Source organism: Pagrus pagrus, assembly GCF_965226575.1.
Source record: "Pagrus pagrus genome assembly, chromosome: 24".
Taxonomy (NCBI): Eukaryota; Metazoa; Chordata; class Actinopteri; order Spariformes; family Sparidae; genus Pagrus; species Pagrus pagrus.
Window position 1 is genome coordinate 4,637,037 of NC_140206.1, and position 19,916 is coordinate 4,656,952.

Consider the following 19,916-nt stretch of genomic DNA (forward strand, 5'->3'; position numbering starts at 1 on the left):
TCAGCTCTGACATGACTTTTTATTCAGGATGCAGCCCCAGAGATGCAGTTTTTTAAATGTATGTGTTTGACTAGAGAGAGAAGGCAATGATAAGACACTCTGTGGCCAAAAGTATGTGGACATTTCTCTCCATGAGGCTTTCGTCAGTAAATAATATCTCCCCGGTAGCGTAATCGATAAGACACTGGCCTCGTAAGCCGGGGATTGTGGGTTCGTGATGGCAACGTACGTACCTGCAGATGGCAGCTATGTCGTCACGCTGTGGTTGGTTCTGGCACAAAACTCACTGAGGGTTAAGAAAACATCATGTTTCAGGTTTTGTCACCAAAAACACGGCTGAAGATGTCCGGAGGTTTACTCAACCAGTAACATTACGTTTTGAAATCTTCTTCTGGGAGCTGCAGAGGAACATGTGAGTCTCTGTCGCACTGTTTATTTTAGCATGAGTGATTTTGTTCTGGTTTAATTTGTTTAGATCCCTGCAGAGTGAAAGTAAACAGTGTTTCATGAGAAAAAGGCAGAAACAATAAACAGAAACAAAGCTCATTTTTCTCTTTTATCCATGTAATCATTTCTGACTCTTGCGATGTATCTTGGGAGCCTACGTGTGGTACGAACCACTCAGTTGGGAACCACTAGTTAATTACTGTGTTTAATTCGTGGTTGCATAAGCTATTAAATTTGCCAGAATCCAGGAAACATCACACCTGGAATCTCATTTTCCAGCTAAGTTTAAGGCAAGTTTACAAACCTCCACATAAAGTTTCCTTTAGGTTTACGTTTCTTTATCTGTTTAACTTTAATGTTTTGTGTTCTGAAGGATTGTTCCAATAAGATTCAGCACACAGACGGTCCAGACCCGAACCGGTTAGTTCCCTCAGCTACCTGACCAGCAGCTGGGGAGGTCATTTATCAGCAGCTGCACAACAAAGAGCTCATTTATATCTGTGGAAGAAAAGTTAAAAACAACTATATCACAGCTGAGTGTACGTCCACACAGTGGGGTGTTTAATCCCTCAGGCCTGCCGTAAGTACACTTAATCTTTTCCTCCTCTGCTGCTCTCGGATCAGAGGATTGTCTTTGCTGCGTCGCCGAAAAATCTTCACTGTTACTCGGAGGTTTCCAGACTCCCCGGCAGTGTGTTGAAAACTGCATTACTGTGTCTTCTTTCTGAACTTATAAAGTCAGGGAAACATACGGCCATCCTCTGGGTCGTAGCATTACGACAAAAGAAAGCACATGTACAACAAAATATTCAGAAGGAAACGACTTTCAAACGACTTCTCACTTCATGAAGAAGAGCCTCAAAGATGTATCTGATTATGTGTCCTCAGTAAATGTCCTCTCACCTACAGCGCTGTAATTGGACGTCCTAACAGCTTAGATGGGAACTTGACATGATCCTCTTTGACTTGTCAACTTGTCACAGGATTTGCATTCTCACGCCGATGAAACCTTTTCAGGCTTTTCAAAGTCAAGCGCACGGACCACAGATTTCTGACAAATGTGTTTTTCCGTCTCAGAAATACGCTCAAAACTGAAAAAATAAATAAAATAAGTGAAGCTAACACCTTCTCATCGTCTGTCAGAGGGCATTTTTCGACCGTCTCTGCATCGCTCTGAGACCATCGGACTGTGTCTGCGAGTGTTTCCTCTGGCCTGAAGTCACGCTCAGCTGCAAGCCGAGAACAAGGCTTGAATGCATCAACTCGGCACGATTACAGATGCACAGCTGAGCAAGCAAAGGACTCCCCCGGGTGCTGTGTGCCTGCACAACAGCGCTGTAAAACCCATTTTGACACCCTATTAAGCTTAAGTTTAAATGTGTTTGCACAGTGATGAAACGCATTGAAATACAATTTCGACACTGAAAGAGGAGATGCAATCAACAACATGTGAGAAAAATATAAAATCATTAGTTAAATCTGCCTCTCAGGAAGAACACAACCAAGAAAACACAAAGATTTGTGAGGCGCATCCAATAAAGTATGAATGAGTGAGAATAATTTAAAAGAGACCTATCATGCTTTTTCGTTTTTTTCCTGTCCACCAGTGTCTGCACCGAGAGAAGCTCATCTCTCCTACAGAAAACACTGCTCCTTAAATGCCTCGTCAGAAGTCCGCCTTTAATTTCCTGAATTTGTGACATCACACTACGTCACCATGTCACACATTTGCATAATTTGCATAATTTGTGCGTAACACAGCTGCACTGTTGATTGTGGAGCTGACTCAGGCGTGTGTGAGCTGACCAATCAGAGCAGACTGGATATTAATGAGGGCGGGCCTTAAAGAGACAGGAGCTAAAATGGATGTTTGTTTGTTTGTTTTTAGCTTTGAGGCATGTAAACCTGTTCAAGTAGTGACCCAAAATAAAATTATGAACCTGAAAATGAGCAGAATATGTCTCCTTTAAACCAAAAACTAATCTGGATCTAGGAAATGTTTTTTATTATCAAAATAAGAGCCAATTAATTTGGTCAATTAACCAGTTAATTAATCTGTTTTGGCTGAACTTGTAAAAACTATTGAGTAGTTTAATTTCTGACAAAGCAACATATTTTATAAGAGCTATCAGAAAAATGTAATCTAGTAAAAATAACAACAGTTTAATCAAACATTAAAGGTGCAATATGTAAGAATTTAAGTTAAAAACATTTAAAAATTAGGCAAAATTATTAACACAGTATGAAAAACAGTTAGCCTTTTGAACTTAGCATGCTAACCAGCTAGCCCAACCCGTCCCGCACTAAAGCTCCTCTGCCAGCAGTGTAAACACCAACACTCTTCACCGAACTCTCAGTTTGGACTGCTAGCTGCACGGCTACCTGAGCTAACTAGCTAACGACAGCTACCGTAAGCAGTTAGGCTACTCTAGCAATATCTAGCGAACAGGTGGTCAACTCTTACATATTGCGCCTTTAAAGGAAACAGCAGTTTGCGTGTCATGTAGCAGTTTGAGTTTAAAGAACAGTGACGCAAATAAACAAATTTAAGTGCAACGATCCTTTCACACGAACCTGAATATGAAGTTTCACAGGGAGATAATAACTTTTAAACTCACACAGGTGGAGTTAATGTCATTAATGTCATTTCCTGCTTTCACAAGTCAGAATGTCTGCGGTGAGAAAAGGTCAGCCATATTTATATCCATGCAGCCTCTATATCTGTTCACCTCAACACAATGTGAAACACATTCTTCCTGGTTAACTTTAGAGTCCACAGATTAATCATTTGATTAATATTCTCCATTAATTATCCCCGGCACGGCTCAAAATACATGTGAGAGTCCAGAAAGTCTGACTCCTTCTTCTTCTTCTCTTCTATAAATAACACGACGAGCACTTTACTTTGTTTAAAGATACAAATCTGAACCACAGCGACGTGGAGAAAAAACATTTTCGCTCCCGACACAAACACACCTCGGTAGAAAATGTTGATTTTTCTCTATCAGCTCATGAATTATTGATAACCTGAGAGTCTCAGACGACGCGTGGCTTCACTTTGAGTTGTGTTTATATTGTAAAAGTGCATTTTGTACAGCAGTGACTTCATGAGAATTAAAACAAAATGACACGATTCTTCAGTAAAAGCTTCACTTTGGGTCGTTAGCAGCTTTTCCTAAAGATTGTCTTGACTTTTTCCCGCCAAAATAAGAGCACTTTTAAACTATTTACATCCAGTAAACACAGAAATATCACACAGAGTCTTTCTTCCCTTTTCCCCTCGTTACTACACATTACAGTCCTCTGCAGTCTGGTGGTCCAGGAGGGAGCAGCGGTCCTGCTGCTCCTGGACAGAGTTGATGGGCGGTCCCTGGCCGGAGAGGGCCGGTGTGACGGCGCCGCTTTGGCCCAGTTGTTCCCGAGGGAGAGCTGGGCTCCGGCGCTGTAAGTCCAGACCCAGATGCGCGCTGATCTGCGACGACCGCAGGCTCCTCATCTGGCCTCGCGCTTGCACCTCGTACAGCTCCACCGAGGTCTTCTTGTACCTGGAGGAAACAGAAGGTTATTATATTCACCTCTGAGGTATAATATGATGAGGTGAAATGAAAAATGTAATAAAAGGAAATGAAGGAGAGAGGACACACTGAGGCAGCATCAGCAGGAAGAGTCACAGGATACACCAGGGAAGGTAAAATTTAGAAAGCACACAGTGTTGTTTCATCTACCAGTGAACTTTAAACTAACTTCTGAAGTGTCACGAAACAGAAAAAAAAGAGCAAGTTAGTTGATAGAAGAAGAAGAAGAAGAAGAAGAAGAAGAAGAAGAAGAAGAAGAAGAAGAAGAAGAAGAAAAAGAAGAAGAAGAAGAAGAAAAAGAAGAGGAGGAAGAGGAGGAAGAGGAGGTCCTGAACTGGACTTGAACCAGATGTACTGCCCATAAAACTTCTGTTTTCAAACAGCTGATCAGTTGTTTTCACTACATCAGAACGTAAACGCATTAACTTTTTCCTCAAAGACATTTGATTGAGGTGTTTCTTTGCCTTTTTGGAAAACAACAACAACAAAAATGTTGCTCCAAGAGAAAAAAACAAAAGTGGCAGAAATGTATACCGAGACTCACATTCTCAGCAGCAAAGAAGATAAAACCACTGAAACAGACGAGGCGGCCATCGCAGCAGAGCCCATCCAGGGTTGAAGCACGAGGCCAGCAGGCATGAACACACCTGCAACCAACAGAGAGGACGGTGTGGACAACAGTCTGGACCAGCTTTACTTCACACTACAGGTTCTTACAGATGTTTCTCAGCAAAGAGAGGATTCAGGAGTGTATAATCCCTCCACACCTGCAGCGATGGGTATCCCCACGAGGTTGTAGATGAGAGCGAAGACGAAGTTGACCCTGATCCTCCTCACCGTCTTCTGCGACAGCTCGATACTCGCCACCACGTCCAGCAGGTCGTTCTGCAGAGTAAACACCTTCAGGTCAGACACTTTATCTCTACACGCCGTCAGCCGCAGCGTCGGCGTCACCTACCCGGATCAGGACGATGTCGGCCGCCTCGATAGCCACGTCTGTGCCCGTGCCGATGGCGATGCCGACGTCGGCGCGAGCGAGGGCCGGCGAGTCGTTGACGCCGTCCCCCACCATGGCCACCCGCAGGCCTTTCTCCTGCAGCTCCTGCACTTTGGCCACTTTATGTGAAGGCAGCACCTCCGCCAGCACCTTCCTGATCCCCACCTGCGCTCAAATAAAACATTTCATTACGTATAATATATTTTTAAGGGATATAATATTTTATAAACGTGTGCTTCACCTGTGCAGCGATGGCTTTCGCCGTGCGTCTGTTGTCTCCAGTGATCATGACCACCTCGATGCCCATACTGCCGAGTGTATGCACCGCTAACGCCGACTCTGCTTTAACTGTGTCCGCGATGGCTAACATGGCACACAGCACACCTGCACACAAAACACAAACAGAAAACAGTGAGGAATTAAAGACAAAGTCAAAATTCTGAGTTTAAAGTTGAAATTCAAATTACAAAAGTTAAATTTCTACGTGTAAAGTCAGAACTGTGGCCGACAGACTGTTTGCAGTGGCTCTGATCCTCTTCTGTAGTAACTGAATGAATATTAAAATAACTTAAAATAAAATAAAAGTGTTGTTTCTTGTTCCTCACCATCTATAGCCACCAGGATCGCCGTCTGTCCTTTCGTCTCGTGGCTGGACATGGCGGCGTCGACGTCGGCCTCGATGTGGTGGCCGTTCCTCCTCATCCACTCTCTGTTCCCGATCAGGACGGAGTAAGACGAAGGCTCAGCTGGAAGAAGAGAAATAATGTAAAAATTCCTGTATTTTCACATGATTTTGCTGTGTTCTGGATGTTTCTGTCCGTCAGCAACTCTGGAGAAAGATCCTAAATCATAATTTGTAATTTATACGCAGGATTTTTAGGCTCAACATTAATTTAAACTTAAAATTCCTTTAATTTCACACGATTAGTGACGTAACTAAGGTATTATAATGTGATATTAAGGTGGAAAACTAATTATCAAGATGGTTTAATGTCTTTTGATGTCTTGATGTCTTATTAAATACTTCAAAAGGGCCTTAAATTTCCAATTAAGATTTAATAATCCATTAAAACGTCTTCGTATATTATAATCCAATAAAAAAATGTCCTTCGAAGATATAAATGAGTGTTTTTGCACTTTTATTTGGTAAATGATGGTTTTTACTCCCTAAAAACATTAAAATCTAAGATATGCTCTCATTAAATATCTGAATACTGAGTAAGAATCTTTTAAAATATCATTAAAGTGTTTCTGTATTTGAAAATTAATATTAAAATTACGTTCTTTGTCATAACTCCTTGATATATTGTTGTTTAAAGTGTTAAGGGGTAAATTAAGGATCAATTAAGCCATTTTTAGAGACCGTAGTTACCGAGAAAGAAAGATTTTAACGAGAATAATTAGCGGCTAATGTCTTTAAAGACAGCTGATCAGACGCCGTCAGACCTGCAGGCGAGGGCTCGGCAGCTGACAGGAGGCTGCTCTCGTCGGTGGTGACTCCCGGCAGCAGGAAGCGCTCGTCGCTCTGTGACTGCAGCAGATGTTCCACGTTGGAAACCCGACAGCTGATCCCACAGCCGGGCACCGCCTGGAAGTCCTGGCAGTACCCCAGCACGCCGGAGCCCAGCTCCTGATATGTCCACACAGATTATCAAAGGTTTCATGAGGATACAAACACAGACGTGTAGCTGCTCATGTGTCTGATCTCTGTTACCTCTTTGCAGTGTTTGGCGACGGCGATCCCCAGCGGGTGCTCGCTGCTGGCCTCCGCCGTGCCGACCACCGCCAGGATCTTCCTCAGGGGCATGCGGGCCACTTCCCACAGCACCAGCACACGAGTGACCCGCGGGACACCGTTAGTGATCGTGCCGGTCTTATCGAACATCACCACACGGATCTGAGGCACAGAGACGCAGCAGAGTCACGACCCCGACTTCTTCTTAAAGCAGATGTTTGACTCTTATCATACAAATTCAAGACTTTTTATCCTTTAGCAGTTCAGATGTGTGAAGTCTGACCAGAATGATAAAAAGTCCGTCTGGAGCAAAACAAAAGTTTAAATTCAATCTTCTGATCTCACTGGAGTGTCTTAAATCCAACACGTCCACCCTGACGTGTTGGGCTTAGACGTTTGTTTCGCCTGCACGCAAACATTTACTCAATTTCAGGCTGCAGACACCTCTGAAGACCTGAGACCTTCTGCAGGATTATAGGATAAGAGAATAACAACCCATCCAAGGACCCCTGTTTGAAAACCACTGCTGTACAGAAAATGTCATGCAGATACAGCTTTCTACCACCGCTGCAGTACCATCTGTTGCCACATGGTGTCACTAGTTACAGAGAAACAGATTGGATATCACAGGATGACACAGGATGTAAAGAGCATTGCCTTGTGGGCCATCTCCAGCGGCTCGCCTCCCTTGATGAGGATCCCGTTCTGAGCTCCGACCCCGGTGCCCACCATCACAGCTGTCGGGGTCGCCAGCCCCAGAGAGCAGGGGCAGGCGATGGACAGGACTGTGATGGACGCCTGGAAGGCAAAGCGGACGATGACCTCCGCGTTGGAGATGTTCTGGTTGTAACCCTGCGAGGAGGGAGAACGGGTTATTAGACTAAAATACTTAAACTTTTATTTTGAAAACGTGTGAAAGCTTTCGTGTGCACACCCACCGGGAAGTTGTCCCTCACAATGTCAAAGTTGACGAAGCCGATGGCGAGCCAGGCCACCAGAGTGAGCAGAGAGACGATCACGATGAAGGGCACAAAGTATCCACTGAGCCGGTCGGCGAACTGCTGGATCGGAGCCTGAGCAAACAAAAAACACCAGGGAGGGAAAACTGAGCATGCTGCAAGAAAACAAGGTCAACTGCAACAGAAACTTATATTTTTGAACATGTTTCAATTGAATATATGTTGTAAACAAATGTTGTTGCTGCGCCCCAGCAAATATAATTTATTTATGATTAGTTGTATTTAGAAATCTGAATTGTGTGTTTATTTTGTTCTGTTGTTTTCCTTCTCTTTTTCTTTACTATAAAGCAAAATAATACATTGTCAGATGTAATCTAAAGTAAATATATGTAAGTTCTTGTATCCTTACAAAAAATATTTAAATAAGAGTGTAGGTGCCAAGATTTTATTATTTTTTGTCTTGTTTCAGGACACTAATCTTATAAAAATTCTGAAACTGGGGTGAATTGGTGGAATTTCTGTCTTATTTTAAGAAGAAACAGGTTTTTAATGCTAAAAATATTTCAGATATTAAAGTTTTTTTGTTTTCTGCGGTTAAAGCTGCAAGCTATGAACATCTTGACTTGCAAAGAAAACAAGAAATCCTTCACATTTGTAAATATTATGTTCTTTGTCTTTGTCCCAGTTTATTTCTGGAACAACTTTGTTTAAACTCAAGATTTTGGTTGTGTCGCTGATTAATTTTAGATCAAGTCTTGTGACAAACATTTAGTCTGTGTTTCATCCTGTCCACCTGAGCCAGAACTTTATTTCAGTTGTGAAAACCTGACCATGAAGTTCTTACCTTGGAGGTTTGGGCCTCTTCCACCAGTTTAACTATCTGAGACAGAGTCGTGTCGGCGCCGACGTGAGTCGCCTCCACCAGCAGAGCACCGTGAGCGTTGATGGAGCCGGCGATCACCGAACTGCCCACCTTCTTACTGACAGGCATCGGCTCACCTGACAGACACAAGCGGTGACGCCTAAATTCATTCCTTACATCGAAATCAACAACCAGGAATCTGGAAACATGAATGTGCTGATGTGTCTATTGTAGCTTATAAATTCTACCTGTGATCAAGGACTCATCCGCCATCGAGCTTCCCTCGATCACTTTCCCATCCACGGGGAACTTTCCTCCTGGGACGACTTTGACGATGTCGCCCCGCTGGACCAGCTCCACCACCACCTGCTCCTCACTGAGGCAAACACATTAGTGTGATAACGGTGAGTTTGACAGTTTTTGTTGTTTTACACAGCTGATGTTGATTCTTGTATGTTGTGTGTCTCACCTGATGATGGAGTGGTCCGGTCCCAGAGTGACCACGGTGGCATCAGTGGCTTGAAGTGACATTAGTTTGGCCAAAGCCTCCGAGGTTTTACTCTAAAAATGTGGAAACAACAAACACCCACTGTTACACACCTTCTTCTCTGGGATGTTTTGTTTTGTTATACAGTGTTCAATGATTAAATGGCGACAAAATGGCAAAAATAACTTGGATCCTGATGCTTTTTCATGCCTTTATCTGTAAAAAGATGCCAGAGATGATTATATGTCCACCCTAGAGCCTACAACCGCCAACACGTGATCATATAGACAAGTGACCCAATCTCTCTTCTTTCTCCTCTCTCCTCAGCCACTCACACACCAGCCTTCAGATGACTGATGCATCATGTAGCCAATGAGATTTCAAATCCAGTAATATACAGATATTACATATAAACTACTGCAAACAGTTTAAGGGTTATGGTTCAGGTCACACCATCAAACAGCAACAAGATGACAAGTGTATAAAAGCATGTGAGGATTTCAAAAGTATATTTATTATTTATTGATGTTTTGTTACCTTTGCAACGTGCTCCAGCCATCGACCCAGAGCGATGAACACAAAGAGCATAGGTGGAGTGTCGAAGAAGGTGATCGGGCTCTGGCTGGCTCTCTCGGCCATGGCTACGATGAGGACCACACAGGAGTAGATGTAGGCGATCGAGGTGGCTAACACTATCAGCACGTCCATGTTGGCTGTGCGGTGCTTTAACGAGCGATACGCCTGGATGTAGAAGTATCGGCCTCCGAAGATCTGAGGGGAGGAAGAACTGCATAGTCTGAGACGTGAAAAGAAAGAAAGCTCCCTTGGTCAGACATGCTGTGTTCCCTTACCTGCACAGGTGTACAGAGCAGGAAGAAGGCCAGGTTGAGGAGGGATAGGCCGGGCAGCAGGTTCTGCTCCGCGGGCATGGAGCCTCCATGTTCCTGGTGCTGACTGTCCATCACCATCATGTAGATCATGAGGCCCATGACGGGCAGGCCGAAGACAAGACTGAGCAGGAAGGAGTTCTTCCACCTGGAGAGTGGAAGATATATACCTTTCATTTCCTTTTGACATTGATTTCCATGTGTGTTTTTGTTAAAAAAGCAACTGAGCCACGCACTAAACATAGTACTGTTTCCCTTCAGAGAGACAATAACATCTTTTAAACTGTTTTCCAGCATTTTACACAGCCCCAGTGGCCTAATGGATAAGGCACTGGCCTCCTAAGCCAGGGATTGTGGGTTCAAGTCCCATCTGGGGTGTTTCCTATTACAGGAGGCTACTGGGCCTCCAACCTTCCTCTGCTCTGACAGTTATGTTAGCTTAATCCTCATGCAGCCACTATTGCTAGATACAGAACACCAATAATACCAATAATACCTACTACCCCAGCCAAGATTATGCTGCTTTACTGTGGATTTTCATTGATTTCCATGCATCTTTTCCGAAGGACAGCAAGTCATGAACTTTCCACAGAACATATTTTTTTTCAGTAAAGCACACAGGATGGCAGCTTTTAGAAAGTTAACGCTTGACCAGCTCTGACAGCGAGGGAAGGAGGCCACAGCGATGCCTAAAACAACATGCCGACAGCACATTCTTGGTCATAGAGACTGAAGAAACACAATGTAAAGGATAAGTTCACCCAAAAATTAATGCTGTGAAGCTCCAGAAATGTGCTGTGGACTACGAAACTTCACCTGACTTTCCATCGGCAAGGGGGTTTCATTTTTAGGTGAAGTTTTCCTTAAAGAGCGATCTTATTCTGATGATGAGGAGGATTTTAAACCAGATACTTGCTGTCGTATTTCTTCCGTGTGATCCATGTTGTGTTTGTAGCCCGACTTCGCCAGACTGGCCTCGAACCCAAGACTCTGGAGCGAGAAATGACACCATGATGTCAAAGATTTACAGCAGGGAAGGAAATATAAATAAAAATTGATCGTCACCTGAATGATCTTGATGATATCTCGCGCTCCGAGCACGTCCGGATCAAACTGGACTTGTGCTTTTTTGGTTGCAAGGGCGACCGAGGCCCCGAGGATCCCTTTGGTTGTGTTGAGCTTGGACTCGATGTTGTGGACACAGGATGCACATGTCATGCCTGTTATCTGCAAATAAAAACCAGAGGAAAAACATGACTTTTTTAATATCATAACACAGAGAAGCTGCTTCATGTGTGGACTTACAGTGAGGTCCAGTTTCCCGTGTGCTACCGCGTTGTCTTCTATCAGTTTGGCACCAAAGCCCAGTTCTTCGATGACCTGAGTAACCGCAGCAGCGTTCAGGACTTCTGAGTCATACTTCACCTCCGCCTTTCCAGCCATCAGTGACACCAACACCATGATGATTCCTACAAGTCAAAGTGAAACACTGACATTAAACGTGTAAACTAAAACTAATATTATATGGCGATTGCACTTTCTTACCCTTGTGTTTGAGGAGGTTCCTCTCGATGTTGGCCACGCAGGAGGCACAGGTCATTCCCGTTACGCAGATGAAACATTTTTGTACTTTTACGTTGCTCCCGGTGGGTTTCTGTGATAGAGTGCCATTGTTGACTCCTTCCTTATTCTGTGATTTCAAGTTAAGAAGGTCAGAAAGTCCAGAACTGACGGGCCTGGACTTCTCCTGACTCTGGGCGCTCTTTGGAGGTTCTGTAGAGAAGAAGGAACAAAGTCAGTGGCGGCAAAAAAGATAGAGGTTTATACATTAAAGTGCGTTTACAGGTCTTGTGGAGAACTACTGCATATGTGAAACAAGTGGTATAAAGCCTTTTGTGGCTCCAGAGGAAGCTGCAGTGGCTGAGTTGCAACATGGGTAATGTAGGCGCCAGGTGTTGGGACTGTTGGACTCACTATAGACAATTTAAAAACAAATGATCAAAATCGATACAGCAGAACCAGAAATATCACCGTTTATATCCCAAGCACTCTTCTTCCTTTACAAAACCTGGTGCCTACATTACCCACAATGCAACTCAGTGGTGTTTGCAAACACACAGCTTCATTCTGTTATTGATAATTACACCTAAAAAAACGTGATTTACCTCACCAACTGCTACGCTCTGGCCCTTTTTGTTGCTTTGTCAGTTTGTCTTTTTATTCATTCAGCTAACTTCTTTAGTTTTAATGATTAATGACGACTGATCAGCAATCTGACAGTTATAGATTATGATCAATATTAAAAGTATCCACAATCTACTTTTCGGCTGAAGTGTCCTTTTACTTGTGTTGCTGAACTTTACGTAACCTCACTGACTGGCAGATCCGTGCTGCGTAAACAAACAAATACAACTGGGTGACGTATTGTAAATAAGGCATCACGAGTTGTACCTAGCAGCATGAGGGCTGACACATTCCCAGTCCAAACTCTTCCTGCTAGAACGTGAACTTTCCATTTATATAAGTAAGGCAACAGAAACCAACCAAGATATAAGATATCTTTAAATTCAAGGTTTGAAATTAAACATAAGCGACCAAACGCTTCACTTCTCTCTTCTTTTAAATCTAAAATCTCAGCCACCTGCAGGAAGCTCGACCTTGAAAGGCACATGAAAGACTCTGCTCCTAATCTGCCCGAGTTAATTCCACGTCTTGGCAAGCTGTTTTCGTCATTAAATCCAGCAAGAAAGCTCCGGCCGCCGTAAGAGCCCTCCACGTCCGACGGAGAGCATACTTGTCTGGTTGCCACGGTGACCGGCAAAAACAGCCGTGAGGTGAGGTGAAGGTGAAGCGTCCTGTTGGCTTAGAGGACTGAAGTTGGATTTCTGGGCTGGAAAGTGTTTTTGCTCATGATGTACAGATGCTAAACACTTCTCTAGACTGTAAACAGGGAGTTATCACAGTTGCTAATCCCAACATATTGAACGGGTAGACTCCGGTCAGGATCCACATGGAACCAAATTTCAATGCAACCTGAACTGAACCACTTGCAAGTGACACATTCCCATCACATCACCTTACTTATCTAATGTACTCTGAAAGGTTAAAGGTAGGGAAGGTGATTCTGGAGAAAGATAGTTGATTGTTGAGTCGTCAAACACACTTTGGCCTGAGTTTCTAACCCAAAGCGTCAGTATTTGACGACCTGAGATTGAGACTCAAAAATCAACTCTCGTCCCTTCTACAACTGTGCACTGAAGGTTGAGTGGATTGAGAAATAACTTCTAACTATAGTAAAAGACCAGTTTGTCTGTTTGCAGTGAACGCTGGACATTGGATCAATGGTCAGTTACAACATCAAACATGTTTTTTTAGGGGGGGAAAACTGCCTCCAGAGCAGTGGATAGAGGTAAGAAACACAAAATCTGAGCTACAAGCAGAATTGAACAAAAAGCCAAGGGATGATTAGCTTAGCTTAGCATGATGAGGGAAAGCAGGAGGAAACAGCTGGCCTGGCTCTTTTGGCTGTTTTGTTGCACCTTCAGCCAACAAAATTTAATCACAAGACAACGTTATTTCTCGGTGCCTACCTTCAAGTGATGCGTCAAAGCCCATGTCCTCGATCGCCGCCCTGAGCTGCTCCGGCTCCGTCAGACTGGGGTCAAAGGTTATCGTTCCCTTTTCCTCCTTCAGTGACACCACGATGGACCGCACTCCCGTCGTCTGAGAGATCCTCCCTTCTATGGACTGAACGCAGGAGTTGCAAGTCATCCCTACGATCCAAATGGTAACAGTCTGGCTTGATGAGTTAAATACGTCCCCCTGATCATCGGTTAGTAAAGTGGCGTCAAATCCCATGTCCTCAATCTTGTCTTTAAGTTCTTCTTGTGTAACTAGAAGAGGTTGATACACAATCAACGCTGCAGCGTCTTGAAGCGACACCTGAATATGTGAAACCCCAGATAGAGGACCAATGTGTCCCTCGATGGACTGCACACAGGACTGGCAGTGCATACCGTCCACTCCGATCCGCACTGCTGACTCTACATTGAATCCCATCGTCTGGAGCTCCAAGACGATCTCTTTGGTCGTGATAACTGAGGTATCATAGTCCACTTTGGCCAGGCTGCTGGCTGAGGACAAGCTGGCGGCGAGGACTCCGTTCAGGCTGGAGATTTTGCTTTGGATGTCGTGGACCTGGTGCTCAGGGGTGAGTCCTAGGAGCTTAAAGGTCGCTCTGGAGGAAGCTTTCGATGGAGGGTAGAGTTCACTCTGACTCCCGTACTCGTAGGCCAGGTTGTCAAGGCCGTGTTTCTCAACGTCAAAGCCATTTTTCTGGAGAGATAAAGGAAAGTATTACATAAAGTCATTACAGTGTTGGCTCAGGAACAAAGACAACACAGAACTCAAACGCGCTTTAATTTCCTGCTCCATCAACATAAGCATGCCTCCCTGTTTTCATTTCCTGAGTACATGAAAAGTATAGTGGATAAAGTGGAACGAATGGATGGGTTCCTCAAGCCAACCACCATCCAACTCAATCTCAACAAGCTCCCACTTGACCCCATTCAGGCTTTTTCAACCCCCCGTCCTCTAATCTCTGCTCTCAGTGAACACAAATCCCAAAAGTTGTGTGGTCAGAGATTAGTCAGTGATCAATAAGAGTAGGACAATACAACACAGAGCAAAATGAGCACAAAAATGTTAAGTTTCGTCAGATGGAGCTACAATTTTGACTAACAGCTTGTAAAGCTTGGTTTGGGATTTAGAAATTACCACCACAGCTAGATAACATTGAATAGGTGTAGACATGGAAACAAAGTCAGTCCCTGCCATCACTGCAACAAAACAATTATAAAAGAAACACCGTATTAAAATATATACATTTCATATTGACAGGACGTCCATATAGGTTGACTATAAAAGCAGCTTCTTACAACCAATATTTCATTTCTTGTTGGGCAGGGACCTCTAGTGGCAAGAGTAATCATTACAGCAGCAAAGGAGGAAGTCAGGAGGACTAGTATAAAGACCGGAAAGTCCTTATAAGGAGGTGGTCGGGGATGGATGGTTATTTCAACTTACTGGCGTACTTAAATGGCGTCACGCACATAACGCAACGGAAGTTAGTTATGTAACGTTTGTAACTAAAATTACAAAAGTAATGTCGTTGCTTTAAACCCAAACCATGATGATTTGCTAAACCTTACCTAACTGCATGCATACGACTTTACTTACTTTTACTTTTATTTTGAAATTTAAGCCTCAGATCCCTTTAGATTCCATGTTGTGTATATCTTTATATAATCCTGTAAATGTTTGGACCAAAAAATGGTTTAATCCTTGACTCAACTTTGACATAAAAGTACAAATGTTTATGGTATAACCAGAAGACTACTGGTAAGTAAATACAATCTTTACAATAACAGCCTTATTCAGGATTTATGACCTCATTTTTCAATGTGAAACACCTCTGAGAGTCTATATAATTAAGACGTTATCATATAAGAGTTCAGCTCGGTGGCTTAAGTAAAAATTTCCCATGCCGAGAGTTTTAATCCCCCTGTGACTCAGACATTTTTCATGCCTGCAGACTGGACTGGTCCGTTCCTGTTAATCATACCTCTGGTCACCAAAACTTGACATAAGAGTTCATCAGAAACATCAGTATCTAAGCCACAAACTGATCAAATTTAATTTAAAAAGGTGGTGATAATGATAAACTCAAAATTCAGAGAAACTCCCAGCATTGCAGGTTTGGGGCCTAAACACCACATGACTCGCCCTCCACGTAATCCTCCCATTGTGACTCTGCTTAACGTCAACAGTCATTGGCTGCTCAGAGAAGTGAAGAGCTGTACTCCAAATACCATTTGTGCTCTGTTAAATTCTTGAAACATTAGATTGCAGAGTCTTATCACAGTAACGGTACAGTACAGAGTATCTTTTTTTATTAGTGGACAAATCACTATGGAAGAGAGCTTATTAAGAGAGTATTATAAAACTTACATAATCAACGTCAAGAACAAGAAGCATACATCTCAGATTAAACAAAACATTATCTAAAAATAGGGACTTGATCTTTGAGCTAATGTCAGTACAGATTACAAGTTGTAGTTATGTGAAAAAACATATTTTAATAAGACAAAGCCACTTCATTTATTGACATGTTTTCTGACTGACACAGAGAGTGAAGTTAAACACAGACTAGAGAAGTTAGGGCTAAATCTGGGCAGGTTTTATTTTGAAAAACCAGCCTATGTGATGAGTAGGTCGCTCGTTTTTAACCACTGGGAGATATTGACTTGTTTGTAGGTTTATTAAACATTATCCTGGATGATAAATATAGAATCCACCCCAGATGGGACTCGAACCCACAATCCCTGGCTTAGGAGGCCAGTGCCTTATCCATTAGGCCACTGGGGCTACATCAACAGGTGTAATCACCCTCATATTCACTATTAAAACATGACACGCTGTACCTCTGAGTACAGTGAGTAGAGCAACTGACACTGACATGTTGACGTCTGGGTTCATGGGTACTGTTCAGCTGTTCAAAGTGCAACACACAATCTCACAGACACAGACAGTGTATCTACACAAACATTTCCCAGAAACATACATTTCCAGCGTCTTTATGACATCACAGCGTACCGATATCTACACACAGCAAACTCTGACCCACTGACCCGACGGTACTTTTACAGCCAAGAGTGGAAACACACAGAGGTGCAGGCCTGTAATTAAGGATTCATTTAAAAGTAGAAAAAGTATATAAAAGGTAATAATATGTATATTACTGCTTCCTTTTAATACTGTATATATACTATATATATTTGTACTGACTGTGTATTAGATTGTGTTTATATTGTACAAAACTGACACATATATAAATCTAATCAAATCCAATCTAAAAAACAGTTAAGGAAATGAGATTAAATTGTATTATTTTGTCTCAAAAGTACAACAAAATGCAGATTTTGAGTTATAAATCACTCCAGCTTGTAGTTACACTCTTTGTATATTAATGAATAGGACTTTTTTAATCACTAACGTTACTTTATTTACAGTTAATAACAATAATATGATGCCTACCTGCATCACGAGTCCCTGTCGCTTTCCTTCATGTGTCATTGAGGATGGAAGGAACAGATGTGAACAGCTGGATACCTGTCGCACCCGTCAAATCCATCCACTGTAATAATCTTCATGTCAACACTGGACTGAATAAATGTAATAAAAGTAATAAAATAAATGACACAAACTGTAACTGTGGCAACAATCAGCGGGTGTTTGGTTTCACGTCTCATACGGTCTAATCCTAAACCGTCCGAGAGGCGACGACTTGCATGATTACGTTACATTTATTTGGCTTTTATCCAGAAAACACACAATCAGAGCTTTCACCCTGCGGAGCAACGTGAGCTACATGTTACACATGATACAGATTCTTTATTCGCACCTGACAATTAAACGTCTGTCCAACGCAGGATCGGCTCAACACAAATCAAAAGGTGTGACACATATTTGAGGGGAAGTGTTGTTTGGCTTAAATCTAAGCGGGATCTACCTGTGAACCTCCCAACAGGTTGTAGTCAGCTCAACTAAGAGTGATGCTCTCTGTTCCTGGAGAGGTGGGACTATCCAGGGTTTCACAATATGTAAATAAAATAAAATGTGTGGAAAAATGAACAGAGTTTGGTGTAGCAGAAAACTGCATGTTTCCAGTGCTGGAAAAGTACTTGTACTTTACCCGAGAGTGAAATATCGATGTACTTTGTTAAGATTTTACGTTAAGATTAAATCTCCTCCTTATCAGTGATGTAAGGTAACTACATTTACTCAAGTACTGCACAATTTTGAGGTACTTGTACTTTACACTTCCACTCCACTCCACTTTGGAGGCAAACACTATGACTACTACTTACTCCACTACATTTATTTCATTACTTTAGTTACTAGTTACTCTGCAGATTACATGCTACATCAGAGTCAAAGTGGAACATTTTTAAATTAATTTGTTTTATTGGAAATCAGATTTTAAAAAATGATTTTGATCATCATAAAATGATGAATATCAGATCAGTTTATACATAAATATAAATATATTCATAGTTTACTTTTACTTGTACTTTCGATACTTAAGTACATTTAATATTAGATATTTGAGGACTTTTTCCACAAAGAAATGATCAACAAACGATTATTTTTCTCATCGTCAGAATCATTCAGATGCTAAACTCAAGGAAAAGTAGCAATAGTGCAACATAAAACTCATAAATGTACATTAAATATTTTTTAAAAGTACATTTAATGCAGGAAAATGGCCCATGTGAATGTTTTAGCATTTCACAGTGGTAGTTGAATAAGGAGCTAATTTTTACAATTTTTTCTAGTTTAATGTACGAAAATAGATGATATTTTATAATCAGGTGGTAGTTTTTAAGCAATAAATGTCGTCTAGTTGAGTAAAAACTCAAATACATTGACATCACCACCACTGAAGAAGAAAGTAAATACATTTTGGAAGCTGAAACTGGATAATTTTAACATTTTTTCCCACAGAAAAATACTCAAAATGATTCTTTTTCTCATCAACTGAATCATTCAGGTCCTGTACTTAAGTAAAAGTAGTAATACTCGTTGAATATGAGCTAATTTCTACTACTGTTTATGGTTTAATGTGCAAAAATGTGTATTTTATAATCAGATGGACGTTTTTTATGCAAAAAATGTCATTTTATTGAGTGAAAACTTGAATATTTACCTCAGGATTGCCACATAAAGCAGCACGAAACTGAAATACTTGAGTAAAAGTACTTCAAGTAAAAGTAATCGAGTACATCCAGCCTGTGCTCTCTGACCTGCTGCATGTATTGATAACCATCACGTGGCTGATCAAGGTCTCCATTAAACCACCTGCTGCCAGAATAAACTCACTCCAACAGAAAACTTTTCAAAATAAAACTCCATGACGAGGGCTCCTGATGTTGGGGGACAGGTGAGGCCTACCTTGACGTCTCGCGCCGCGCAGTGTCTCGCGCTGTGCTCGGTGCAGGTGCAGTCCGGCTCGCAGACACTCTCCACCATACAGATGTGCTCCGCGGCGGCGGGACTCGACCCGGACACATACCGGGACAAACTTTTAGGCGACTTAGGAGAAAACATGCTCGAGCTGCTCTCACACCGGCTGCCTTTTATCTTCACCTGTCAGCGCGCGAGGGCAAGAGTCCGCGGTGGGCACGCGCTCCTGATAAGAGGAGCGCACGGGGCGCACAGATCTGGAGCTGCAGGGGTTAATGACAGGAGGAGAGGCCGGTCACGTGACCTCTGGAGGCTGGAGCCAAACTGAGCATCAGCCTCACAGGAAGTTACCTTCACAGCTAAAGTCACTATTTACTATTATTAATAATTAATAATATTAATAATTAATTAACTTATATTATTAATCATGCTTTCTGGAGAAGAGTGCGATTTGGTAAAGTCCAGATAAATTAATTTATAAGCACCCCATGAAGACTTTTGAGTTTAAATATTTATTTTTTCAAAATAAAAGTCAAGGGTACAGAAATAACAAAAAAAAGCTTTATTAAATGTGCAATATTTAAGAAATGGCCACCTGTCAAATTCATACTCATACATGAGAAAAAGGGCAACATTAGATTAACCGCTAACTGTAGCTGCCATTAGCCAGTTAGCCCAGTTAGCCGTGCAGCTAGTGGTCCAGACTACGATGAAGTATACTATACTATACTTTAAATGGTAGAAAATGTAATAAATTAAAAATGTTTATCAGCAGTGTGAAGGAACAATAGTTACGATGTTATGACGTATATGTATTGTGTTGCAGAGATATCTACTGAAGTTAGCATGCTAACCAGCTAGCCCCAGTCCAAAGCTCTTGTGATGTAAAGCCAACAAGTCTGGACTGATAGCTTCATGGCTAACTGAGCTAACTAGCTAACAG

At 42.2% G+C, this 19,916-nt stretch overlaps 1 protein-coding gene across 1 annotated transcript; it reads right to left on the minus strand.

Moving 5' to 3' along the window:
* Positions 1-3,499: 3,499 nt before the first annotated feature.
* Positions 3,500-19,190, minus strand: atp7b (ATPase copper transporting beta). Its single transcript, XM_084347601.1, has 21 exons — positions 18,962-19,190; positions 13,540-14,284; positions 11,495-11,722; positions 11,255-11,418; positions 11,015-11,176; positions 10,866-10,939; positions 9,914-10,097; positions 9,600-9,833; positions 9,045-9,136; positions 8,824-8,951; positions 8,558-8,712; positions 7,693-7,827; positions 7,412-7,606; positions 6,734-6,916; positions 6,466-6,649; positions 5,625-5,765; positions 5,261-5,403; positions 4,981-5,184; positions 4,790-4,907; positions 4,567-4,669; positions 3,500-3,992 (listed from the first exon to the last, which is right to left on the minus strand). The coding sequence occupies exons 1-21, from the start codon at positions 19,115-19,117 to the stop codon at positions 3,734-3,736; spliced, it is 3,987 nt and encodes a 1,328-aa protein (XP_084203727.1). The 5' UTR covers positions 19,118-19,190; the 3' UTR covers positions 3,500-3,733.
* Positions 19,191-19,916: the final 726 nt, after the last annotated feature.

Bases quoted from the DNA above. Each gene is read 5' to 3' on its own strand.
- atp7b (XM_084347601.1), bottom strand. From the start codon at position 19,117: ATGTTTTCTCCTAAGTCGCCTAAAAGTTTGTCCCGGTATGTGTCCGGG. The intron at 14,285-18,961 runs GTAGGCCTCACC...TTATCTCTCCAG, and splicing joins GCGCGGCGCGAGACGTCAAG to AAAAATGGCTTTGACGTTGA. The intron at 9,137-9,599 runs GTAACAAAACAT...CCACATTTTTAG, and splicing joins GGCTGGAGCACGTTGCAAAG to AGTAAAACCTCGGAGGCTTT.